Here is a 12,432-nt window from a genome sequence, read left to right on the forward strand (position 1 = left end):
GTTCTATCTAGTTGCTAATAATCCAGCAGACTGTCCCTCGGTTCCGAGCTCCCCGGTAGCCTAGGTAGAAAGAGAATGCAATTAATTTTGTGAATGTCCCAGGTCTACAAGGTGAAAACAAACTAGAAGAATAGAGACATGACCATGGCTGATACTGCGAACAGAAAAGGAATATCAGGACGGCTAATCTAATATCAGATCCTTAATTTCCCAGAAAGTGCCCCTTGCGTCCGGGTCTCTATTCCACTGCGCCTACGCAGAGCAAGGGTCTTCAGACAGACAGGGGCGGTGGGGGAGGGGTGCTTCTCACATTCTACCACCAGGTGGCAGTGCGGCGCAGGTCTCAGGAAGAGAGTTCTCTGGATGGGAGACTGGATGTGTTCCCCAGTAACCTGGCGGGTGGGAGGGGCCTGAGACCCCAGCCGGTGGGCCTGAGCTTTTGGTTGAATCTCAACGAAGAAATCAGTGTCTTGCAAGGCAGAACCAGGCTGCTACTTCTTCTCCGCAGGGGGACAGAGGAAGGGCCCTTGACATGGAGTCCCGGGTTGGAATCCCAGCTCTGCGATTCTCCACACCAGTTTGGGGTCATCAACTTGCGTTTCCCGCCTCTGTCTTCTCATCTGCGCAAGGGGGTGAATCATGCTAAAGGGAGAGGAGCCTGAGCCCGGGATCAAGAAAGATGGTGGCCACTAAAGCCTACCAGAGGCCAGAGGGTTGAGGGGCCCTGAACTTCTGAACCAAAACAGGGGAGGAAAAAAAGGAACCACCGTCCCAGAGAGAAAACCCACCAAAGCTCCCAGCTGGAGACAAGCAGGGGATGTGGTGAGGTCCTCTTTGTTTCCTCAGACGGGTTTGGAGAAGTAAAAGAGCTCAGGACCTTTCCAAGTGTAAATGACAGAAACCCATCCTAGAATGACTTAAGCCAAAAAGAAAAAGAAGAGGCAGGGGGAGAGTGGTATTTAGTCCCTGTGATAAAAGGCAGAGGGGACATCTGTGTAATAGGACAGTTAAGACTCGTCCCCACCATTTCTCAGACCTGCTTTCGCCCTACACTGCTTTTGTCCTTAGTCTGGCTTTGGTGGCAAGTTCTAAGTCTCCATCCCAGAACTTAACAAGACCAGCACCAAGGGAGCTTCTCTTTCCAGACAGTTTCCACCAACGTTTCAGAGCTGGTTCTCATTGGCTCTCATTGGGTCACGTGCCTGTCCCTGGCCCATTCATGGTGCATGGTGACCATTACTGGCCAGGCCAGGGCTGTGTTCTGGCCTGTGGGATCCCTGTGGGCCAAACCCATTCAGTTCCGAAATAAGGATTCTTTTTTTTTCTTTTTTTAAGATTTTATTTACTTATTTGACAGAGATCGCAAGTAGGCAGAGGCTGGCAGAGAGAGAGAGGAGGAAGCAGGCTCCCTGTGGAGCAGAGAGCCCGATGTGGGGCTCGATCCCAGGATCCCGGGATCACGACCTGAGCTGAAGGCAGAGGCTTAACCCACTGAGCCACCCAGGCGCCCCTAAAGAAGGATTCTTTAAACTCAGCACTCCTCCCAGAAGCTGCTGAAGGTCCCCAGAGCGTACAAAGGGCAGATTGCCATCTCTGGGAGGAAGCTGTCACAACCCGTGGGCCTGCCTCCTCTAGCTCTGTTGTCAAAGATTCAGGAGCTCGCAACAGGGAAAGGAAGGGCCTCCCAAGGAAAGGAAGGGCCCCCCACCTCGTGATATTTCCCCTCCATTAATCCTGTAATTAAGGTCTCTGTAAACAGAGGCCTCAGGAAGTAGGGACAGGCTGGTGCACAGCCCCCACCCAGCAGGCAAGTTGGCAGGTGTGGGACTCCACCCGGGGGGGGCTAGGTGGGGGGTGGGGTGGGGAGTGGGCAGGGAGGGGTGGGTGGGTGGTGCAGGGGGTGGGAGGTTTGGGGGTGTGGGGTGTGGAGGTGGTGTGGGCCTGCCCCAGCCGCTGGAGCTCTGCCCTAATGGATTTGTGCGGGCCTGGCTCCGTGTCCAGCAAGCTCAGGAGATGCTTTTCTTCCTCCTTCCACAAAAGCCCCTGTCATGGCACTGCGCTGGTCCTTGTTGGAGATGAATAGGTGTGCAGGGAAAAGCACGACCCTCTCCCCCTACTCCTCTCCCTTCTTCCCTCCTCTGTGCCCTCCTCTGGCAAACACACCCAACATGAGTGAGGTCTTCACCTTGTCACCCTCTTCCGTTCTAGGTTGTCCCTTTCCTCTCTGGTCGACAGTTTCTACCAATGTGTGGTCACAGCATCTTCACTCCTGGGGGAGTGACTCAGTGTGATGGTAGAGAAAGGATCATGTGGATAAGAAAAGGAACTGGACAGACGGGGCTGTGGGGACAGAAAGGGCATGAGTGGAGGATGAAAAGAGCCTCCTGGGGTGCCTGGGTGGCTCAGTCAGGTGAGCAGCTGCCTTCAGCAAGGGTCATGGCCTCAGAGTCCTGGGATCGAGCCTCGGGTTGGGCTCTCCGCTCGGTGGAAGCCTGCTTCTCCCTCTGCTTGATGCTCCCCCTGCTTGTGCTCCCTGTCTCTCCCTCTCTCTCTCACCCTCCCTCTATCTCAAATGAATAAATGAAATCTTTAAAGAGCAGCCCCACACACACCAAAGTTCACCTTGGCTGATCCACTTGGGATCCAGGACTCAGCCCCAAGTGTTTACAACTCCAAATGCATTGTCACCCTCTGTGCCATGCCCACTGCCAGGAGCAGTAACATGGATCATGTTTGCTGTGTGGTCCTGGACCAGTCCCCTCCCCTCTCTGGGCCTAGAGGATGTGGGTTTGGGGTCCGCAGTTCCGGACACTGGGGTCAGTCCTGCTGGCTGGGTGCAGTGTTCTGGATGATGGGTGCTCCTGCCTACCAGCGCTTCTGGCCAAATCGCATCAATAATTCAAGTTCCCTTGCCTTTAAAACCTAGGAGAATTGGTCTCCTGGCAAGATAGGAAAAATAATTTCATGTTCTCTTTCCTCCCCTCCTACGAGTATCCTTGACAAACTGTTTCATTATTGCCTGTCACTCCAGCTGCCATCACACATCTGGGGTACTATTTTTTATGGTTACCAGCCTCACTCTTGGCTTTGACTTTGGTTCTGAACAGGGCTGCCATCAAATTCTAATGAGCCTCCCCCATTCGTTCATTCATTCATTCAGCAACTATTGCCTGCTCTGTCCCCCAGCAATGCAAGACTTTTATATGAGAGGTTAGAAGCTCTCCCAGTTATTCATACTAAAGTGTGAGGGGTGACTTTCTCAACTCGATTAAGAGAGGACAGGAGCTTAGCAACTTACTGTTTAGATAACTTACTGTGCCCATTAACTCTTTCAGCTTCCCCCAAACCTTACACAGTCCACAGTGAGCTCAACCCTCTTACAGGCTGGATGGTTTTGGGCAAGTTGCTTGACCTCTCTGAGCCTAGGACTCTCAAGATTCTGATGAGTTTTAAAGGAATAATAATGACGTCAAGGAGTTAACTGTCATTTAAATTACATGATATGAGAAAGGAACCAACATCAGATGTGCCATCAATATTATCATTAATCATGAGGAAGGCATGCCCAAGATGAAGGGACTGGAGGTTGAGACTGGGGATATCAAAGCCAAAGGACAGAGAGCTAGAATAATGCCAATGATTTCCACCGTTACTGATAGCTTACGTGGCATGTGTTCTGGGGATAGGCAAGTGTGATATGCCATTTCACTTCTCAAAAGGGAAGAGGTAGGTCTTGTGTGTCCCCAGTTAGCAAAGGAGGAAACTGAGATCACAACCTGGTAAGCCCAGATTGCAAACCCGGGGCTGTGATGACTGCTTCCCCAGAGTACAGTGCCTGCCCAGAGAGGTCAGGGTCAGACAGCTGCCGGCAGCTGTCGGGTTACAACACCCCTCACCAACCACCACATCCAGTGCCTTCCAGGTTCTCAGCATTCCGGGTGAGGACACATCTGGATGGAAGATGGTTGCAGGCCCAGCCCCCATCCAAGGCCTTAGCAAAATGTCAGAATCCACAGAGACCAACTTCACCATCCTCTCTGTAGAATTTCCACTCCTTTATCTTCCTAATGCCCATTCCCTAAGACTGAGACCACTTCCCAGACAGCACCCCTATACCGTACACCCACAGCAGCACTCACTTCTTCCACAGTCCATTTCTTAAAGCCCTGGTGAACAGCAGGACCCAGACATACGTGAACTAATTCATACTAGGCTCTGATTGGCTATCATGGCTAACTTTAGCATGTCTCACCTGTGCTCCTCAGCTCACTCATCATGCAAGATGAGTTCACCAAGAAAAAAAAAAGAATAAAGAATAATAGTAATAGTTGTGTGGTCAAATTAGTTTGGGAAACTCTGAACACTGCATCCACCCATCCAGGGAGTCACAGGAAACACAATAAACTATGGCTGGTTTCAAGAAGGCCTGCAGACTAGACACCAACAATGCCCAAGATTTTTGGACATAGTTTTTTTTTCAAGGAACAATGTAACAATACCTGCAAAATGGTCTTTGATAAATCTTAACTGAAGAACCATGGAGTTATGGGGGTAAAATTTGTGTCCCCCAACTGAATTAAAATTCCTCGAAGGAAGGGATTTTTGTCTGTTTCATTCCCTGTTAGATCCTCAGAACCTATAACTGAGCAGTATATTGTAGACATTTGGTACATGTTTTTGAGTGAATGAATGAATGAATGAATGGAGTTTAGTCGGAGAATATCAGCAAGCCTGTGTTCATAATCCAGGCTTTGCCTTATATACTGTATGTCCTTAGGCAAGTCCTTATCCATCGTGGGTTTTCCTTTTCCCAGCAAACCTGGAGAAAGGCTGAGACTCCATTATACACTCTTACTGGGGGCAACAGCGCCCCCAGGAGGTGAAAATTGGCTCTCAGGGAGGAAAAAAATAAACCTTAATTGTTTTTATGTCTAAAGCACAGATACACAGAGAGGCCATACACAGATACACATTATATTAAAATTGTAATATAATTTTGTATTAAATTGTAATATTGTTTGTAATATAATTTTGTATTAAATCGTAATATATAAAATTGTATTAAAATTTCATGGCAGGGTGGTGACCATGAGGAAAAGAGTGTGTAAAAAGACTTCTAGAGTGGGGAGGACAATAATTAAGAAAAGGTTGTGAAACACTAGATTTGATCTAGAAGTTTCCTTCCAAGTCTGAACCTTTGACTCCAGGTGAGGGGCTGTTGGTGGAAACTATCTAAGGGAACAGGGAACAGTAAGAACCAAAAAACCTCAGCATGGGGGGAATAAACCTGGTATTGTGGACAGACATACCTCCCCCCAAAATTCATGTGTTGAAGTCCCAACTCCCAGTACCTCAGAAGTAACCCAACTGGCGGAAAAGCTCTTGACAGAGGTGATTAAGTTAGGCTGTCGTGGTGTGGCACTAACCCAGCTGGACTGAGTCCTTACCGGAAAAGGAAGGGCCACCAGGGGTGCACACGTGCACAGAGGGACGGTCACATGAGGACAGAGTGGAGGCTGCCATCCTCAAGCCAATTAGGGAGGCCTCACCAGAAACCAATTCTGATGGCCCCTTGACCTTGGACTTGAGCCTCCAGGACTGTAAGACATCCCTATCTGTTTCTTAAGTGCCCCAGTCCGTGGTGTTTTGTTTGGGCAAAGAGCAGGCAAATGCCCTTGGAACGTTCAGAGAAGACTCACCAGGGGAACCTGAGGTCGGAGAGGCCACAGGAGAGGCAAGTCATGGTCATTGGAGAAAACTACAAAAGTGTTGCTGTGGTTTGAATTGGTTTTGGGTTTTTTTTGTTCTTTGTTTTAGGTTTTTTTTTTTTTTTGTCGCCCTGGGAGTGGGATGGGGAAAGCATCCTAGGGTTTCAAGCGGGGGCGGGTGTGGGTGTGTGTGTGAGACAAGATCCGCCTTCTGTTTTCAACAGGACCAACCACTCTGGCTACAGGGGCAAAGAACAGGATGCTTGTGGGCAAAGGTAGGAGCAAAGGGGATGGATAATAGTAAGTGATTGGATTCCATCAAAGCCGGGGGCTTTGCTGCTGGATTACTACCAAGTGAGAGATAAAGAGAAATGTTACGAATTCTTCCTCGTTTTCGGCCTGAAGAGCTGGAGAGTTGAAGTTTCCGTGTTCATGGGTTTGGTTTAGATGTGCATTTAGACATCCATGTGTCTGGACATCCCTGGATATTCAGGGGTCAAGTTCAGAGAAAACGTGGTTGTAGAGGTAAGCACCAAGGAGAGGCTGCCTCTCCCCCACCCCTCTCCCAGCCTGACAGCCAGCATGCCTCCCCTGGTATCACGGGATACTGTGACCCACTGGAGACTCAGCCTACTTCCCCATCCAGCCTGGTGAGAAAAGGGACTTTGAGTCTCTTGTGTACCACTTCCCAGGGCCTGGTGCACAGAGGGTTCCCGGCAAACGATAGTCTGAATGGATGGGACGGTAACCCAAGAAGGGTTAAGAATAACTCCAGAGCAAATGCTCCCAAACACATCCTTCCCCTTCCTGAGCCTGATATTGTTATCTTTTCCAGCAGCCCTGCTCCACCCCACCCTGTCCGGTCTCTGTCCCATTTACTGATGGCAGAGGAAGACTTCGTGGAAAAAGAGCCAGAAGGCTGATGAAGTTAAGGCAATCTACATAATAAAGAACCAGGGGTGGGGAGAGAGCCCGAGGTAAAACCCATCTCCAGCTCAAGCTGCCTGCCACTGGAATGGGAGTTTACGTCTCAGTTTTAAAGACTTCCCCTGGGGCTCCTTTAGATGGTAGACTACGTCAATTGAGAGACTCCAGGGTAGTGTGTGAGAGCGAACTATGGGTAAAAACAAAAGGAACATGAGAAATTTTGCCAGGGGAGAGAACTGGTTCCCTTTGCATATGCTTAAAAAAAAAAAAAAAGACTAGGGCACTTGGGAGGCTCAGTCAGTTAAGCCTCTGCCATGGGCTCAGGTCAAGATACCAGGGTCAAGAGATCAAGCCCCCACATCTGGCTCCTTGCTCATCGGGGAGTCTGCTTCTCCCTCTGCCCCCTCCCCCATGCTCACTCGCTCAGGCTCTCACATAATTTCTCTCACACATAAATAATAAATAAAATCTTTTAAAAATATAGGTATATGTATGCATATGTAAGTGCACCTAATAACAGTATCAAAATTCTGGAACAAAGAAAAAAAATCAGGAAGCAAAAATGCATAAAACTAAAGGGGAAAAAAAACAGATAAATCCAGATTATAGTAGGAGATACTAACAACCCTCTCTCAGTGACAGATAAAAATCTGAGTTAAAAAAAATCAACAAAAATGTAGAAAAATCTAACGCACACTTGCCAAAAACACTAACCAACCTCAACTCGACCTAATTGATATGGACAGACCCTCCATGGGACAACTGCCAAATTTAAGCAGTTTTCAAGTGCGCAACAAACACAGACCATGTGGTGGGCTGTAAAATTTAAGTCTGGGCTTATTTTAGAGTGTTGAAATCTTATATTGTTCCAATTTTCATCCATGTGCTGCCGAAGTAAGCACGAGTGTTGAAATCGGACTTCAGAACAAATCCGTAACAATACAATATCGTGAAAATCCCCCAAAATAACATCATGAAAGAATCCATGGGCCTACGAAGAACTCGCAAGGGAAACCAGGAACTATCGGACTGAATGATTCAAATTTGGGGGAAGCGACTGAAGTTGTGCTCATAGGGAAATTAAGAGCTCTAGAGGACTCTACTGGGAGAGAAAAGCAGTACCACAATCAATGACCAAAGGGTGTACCCCTACAAGCGAGAAAAACTAAGAATAAAATAAACCAAAGTAAACAGAAGCAAGGAAATGGTCACAAGTAAGACAGAGCAAAGTAGGACACAGAGAAACGATGGAGCAAATCGACAAAGCGGAAAAATCAGTTCCTTGAGAGACTTGATGAAATCAAAATGCACAAGCTAGCACTAGACCTCTTTTATTACTTTCGTGCTGACTGTGTATGAACTGGCTCACGGGGGCCACCGGGAGGAGGCAGAGGAGTGGGCACGGAAGACCCTCTGCAGCTCCTCCTTCCAGACAGGCTCCCCCTTGGCTCCTAGGCACCACGCCGGTCCCCCTGCTCACTGCTGGATCCTGCGGACACTCTGCACCTGGAAAGTCTGCGCGTGAGAGCCCCACTCTCGGAAGTGCTTGTAGTCGCCTGAGTGGTGATCGCACTCCAGCACATACTGAAAGCCTCGGTAGCCGGGAAACTGGGAGCAAACCCAGCTGGGGAAGGGAAGAGCAGACCATTACCCTCGAGAAGCACCCACAAGGTGAGCACACAGGGACGAAGGGGCCGGTGCTGCAGACACATTCCAGCCATCCCAGCCTTCCTTCGCTGCCCAGAATGTGCCCTGCTCTGCCCCTACACCCCCCCACGACCTGGCCTGTGATCATGATGTTCCCTCTGCCAAGAACACCGTTCCAGCCATGTTTTGCCCAGCCCCTGACCAAGCTGTATTTATCCTCTTGTTCTGAGGACTGGTTCTCCAAATCGGGCCACACTCCTACTGGTCCTCTGTAGCTCTCATATAATTAGACAATTATCAGATTGTTTATAAAATGTCAGCCTCCTGTGACAGCTGGGGGAGCTCCTGGGTGTAGGGATGCGTAAGTGTCTGGTTCGTTGGGCTCTCTGGTGCACAGTGCAATGCCCCTGGCCACGGAGCCTAATACATACTAAAAGAAGGAAAGGAGGGAGGGAGGGAAGAAGTGAGGAATCATTCGTTCCCCTCCTCCCTTAGCCAGAAGCCCTTCCAAGGAAAAGGCTGTTGCTCTTTCCCTTCATTGACCCATACATTGTTCAAGACTGGACAAGAATTGGTGTCTCACTTTCTGAGCTTCCATTTCCCCTCCTGTAAGAGGGAACTGGACTCAAGAATCACAAGAGGTTAAAAAATAATAATAATAATAATAATAATAAAATAAATCACAAGAGGTCCTACTGTGGAACAAGATTCTCTGATGGTTAAAAAACAAAGGGGAGCACATGAGTGGCTCAGTGGGTAAAGCGTCTGCCTTCAGGTCACGATCCCAGTGTCCCAGGATGGAGACCCGTGTTGGGCTCCCTGCTCTGCAGGGAGTCTGCGTCTCCCTCTCCTCTCCACTCTTGCTTTCTCACTATCTCTGTCATTCTCTCGGTCTCTCCCTCTCAAATAAGTAAATAAAATATTTAAAAACAAGCCAAAAAACCACCACCACCCATAAACAAAAAGCCACCTCTCACCTTCACTCCTGCCAGGGGCTAAAGGGCACCTAGAGGCCGGTTGCAGTGGCCTCCCTAAGGAAAGCCCTCACATCTCACACTCAACCGCCAGCCACTGGGGGACAGGGTGGGAAGAGTCAGTCCCGTCTGGGCTTGAAGCTGGATTTAATTACCTCCCTCCAGGTGGTCTAGGAGCAGACCGCCTGAGCCACACCTATTTCTCCAACCCTCCACCTCTCAGGTAATGTGGGAATATGCTCACTCTGCAACGAGCACATGACCAGTCCTAGCCAATCAGACCACCCCCTTCCTGCACATGACAATTGGTTCAGGGTTGAGCACATGACCCAAGTTGAGCCAATGAGAACCTTTCCTAGAACCTTTGCAGGAATCAGTGAGACAGGCATTCTCTTGCCCTGGGGTTGGCTGGAGTAAAGATGAAGCTGCGCCGTTGCCTTTGCTTGGGAAGAGAGTGCCTGCAAATATAATGACGATGAGGCAGACAGAGCAAGAGGGGGAGAAAGAAAGAACCCTACCTGTAGCACCTGGATCCAGCTGTTCCTGAAGCAGGTAACAAGGATCAATAAATATTCTCTGGGCATAGTGTCAGTTTGATATGGGAGTCTGCTATTTGTGGTCCCCCAAATTCTGCCTGAGACCTCTCTGTGCCTCAGTGTCCTCCTCTGGAATGTGGGTATCAGAGCCCCCAAATCCCCAGCACACAGTTTTCACAGCCTCTCCTTCCCTGTCAGGCAGAGCCTTGGATTCACTTACGCCCCTGAGTGCACGTGGAAAGACCCCACTTCATTGCCATCCCAGCCCATGGCCTGGAGGGAGGGGTAGTCATCACTCAGCTCGCCTTTCCTGCCCAGAAAGTTCTCTTGCTCGAAGATGGTCAGCCTCGAGTCACGGTGGTTCTGTAAGCAGAGGAAACGGTCAGACCTCCAGGCACCCAGCTGAGAACCCACGTGCCTCTCCAGACACCCCTGCCCTTGTCCCCCCAAATGAGCCTTCCTTACATTTTGGAAGGGTAATAAGGCAACAAAACCTTACAAAAGGTGTGCACCATTTGCCCTTCCAGAAATGTACACGAAGAAAATAACTATGGAACAAATAAGCCTCGGATATGTTCAGCCCAGCCTTGAAGATAACAACTGAAAAGATAAGGGAGGAAGAGAGGAAGGGGAAAAGAGGAAGCCTGAAAGTCCCCAACTGGGGGATCAGGTGGTTAATTGAGCTAAGAAGAGGATTATTGTGATCTGGGTTCAAATTCTGACTCCACACATACCAGCTGGGACATGTCACATAGTGTTTCTCAGCTGTTTCCATACCCATAAAATGAAACTAACCGCCTCCACTTGTCAAGATCGTTTGGAGGACAGAGTGAAATCAGAAGCTGTAAACTGGGGGCGCCTGGGTGGCTCAGTGGGTTGAGCCGCTGCCTTCGGCTCAGGTCATGATCTCAGGGTCCTGGGATCGAGTCCCGCATCGGGCTCTCTGCTCAGCGGGGAGCCTGCTTTCCTCTCTCTCTCTCTCTGCCTGCCTCTCCGACAACTTGTGATTTCTCTCTGTCAAATAAATAAATAAAATCTTAAAAAAAAAAAAAAAAGAAGCTGTAAACTGCATGAAATCAGGGATAGCATAGCATGGTCACAGTCACGGTCCACCGTGGGTCCCTGTATCAGCACAATGCCCGGGCCATTGTGGAATACAGGAGCAAATGAACTTGCTCACAATTTGAAATACTGGGGAGCTATGAACAATGATGCTGTCAGTGAGATTTAATCACCCGGGAGGATGATTGTGATCAATTTGCCCTGTGAGAAAAGCTGATTTCTAAGCCTGCTTTTCTTTCAATTCCATTTTTGTAACAAAATTGCAAATGTGCCCAAATACATAGGAATAGGCATATAGGTGGATAGATATAGACACAGATGTGAATACCAGTTGGTGTAGGCAGAATCTGTGAATAAAAACAAGACTGAAGGAAGTCTCCAGCATTTTTAAGACTGCGCTTCTGGGGGCACCTGGGTGGCTCAGTGGGTTAAAGCCTCTGCCTTCAGCTCAGGTCCTGATCCCAGGGTCCTGGGATCGAGCCCCGCATCGCATCCCCGCATCGCATTTCGCTCTCTGCTCAGCAGGGAGCCTGCTTCCCTTCCTCTCTCTCTCTGCCTGCCTCTCTGCCTACATGTGTTCTCTGTCAAATAAGTAAATAAAATCTTTAAAAAAAAAAAAAACTGCGTTTCTGTTTAGTCATGTAGGTATAAGTGACTTTTCTTACTCTGTCATATTAGGTTTTTTTCTGAACTTTGGGTGTAAAATCTATGTGCCTTGTATGATTTTTAAATTGATGAAAGTTGCTTTTGAAGAAAAATAAATACATCTTTTTAGCCTCAGCTCTTTCATCTGTAAGACAGAGCTAGTAATGTCCACCTCCATGCATACTCCATAAACAGTAGCTAGAGTATAAAATCAGGAACTCTGATAAGGAATCAGGAAGAAAAATAGAACCTTCCTCCCCATCTTGTCCTGCCAACCCTGGCACTCAGCTTCTCCTGGTATCTCCGAGTCATGAAGAGAGGGATGTGAAACATGCAGGGGCTCATATCATAACCAAAGTCGTGAAGGTCACAATGTGTGTGGTGATCTGGTCCAGAATCCACCCATTCCTCTTCCCCATGACGTGGCCCCATTTCAAGAAGAGACCAATGCTCAGAGAGGGGAGGGAGGGATGCCAAGTCACAGAGATTGAAGAAGTAACATGAGAATTTGAACTCTGGTTTAGTCAGTTCCCAAACCCCACTGGGACGAGGTGGTGGCAAGACTCACGGCACAGGCCACTGGTCGGAAGGAGGTGAGCCTATCTGTGGGGTAAGCGGTGTTGCCACTCCAGGCATCCCAGCATGGGTACTCGCCCCGCTCCAGCACGTACTGCTGCCCTTGGAAGCCAGCATGCTCAAAGCCTACCCACCTGTGGATAGAGGGTAGAGAGTGCAAGAGGTAAGAGACCCCCTCATCCTGAGTTCCAGATCAATGGTTATCATTTGGGAGTTACCATTTGGGAGGTATTTAACCAATGTCTAGAGACATTTTTAGTTGTCACACTGAGAGGAGGGAGGAGCCTGTACCCCGGTACCCCTACCCTGGAGGGTAGAGCTTCGAGCCACAGCTGAAGCATGGAGCAGGTCCTCAAC

The 12,432-nt window shown here is 48.9% G+C and overlaps 1 protein-coding gene across 4 annotated transcripts in view; it reads right to left on the reverse strand.

The window, feature by feature from the left end:
• The window catches only part of CRYBA4 (crystallin beta A4), a 26,319-nt gene continuing 13,887 nt past the window's right edge, over positions 1-12,432 (reverse strand). For 3 of the 4 annotated variants that reach the window (XM_032311297.1, XM_032311295.1, XM_032311296.1), the window contains 3 exons: positions 12,068-12,209; positions 10,013-10,155; positions 7,964-8,259 (listed from right to left, as the gene is read on the reverse strand). In XM_032311297.1, the coding sequence (XP_032167188.1) occupies positions 8,112-8,259; positions 10,013-10,155; positions 12,068-12,209 (433 nt within the window). In that variant the 3' untranslated portion in view covers positions 7,964-8,111. Of the gene's footprint in view, positions 61-7,963; positions 8,260-10,012; positions 10,156-12,067; positions 12,210-12,432 lie in introns of those variants that run through there. The other variant, XM_032311298.1, reaches the window with a different exon arrangement.

This window comes from Mustela erminea, chromosome 13, assembly GCF_009829155.1.
Source record: "Mustela erminea isolate mMusErm1 chromosome 13, mMusErm1.Pri, whole genome shotgun sequence".
Taxonomy (NCBI): Eukaryota; Metazoa; Chordata; class Mammalia; order Carnivora; family Mustelidae; genus Mustela; species Mustela erminea.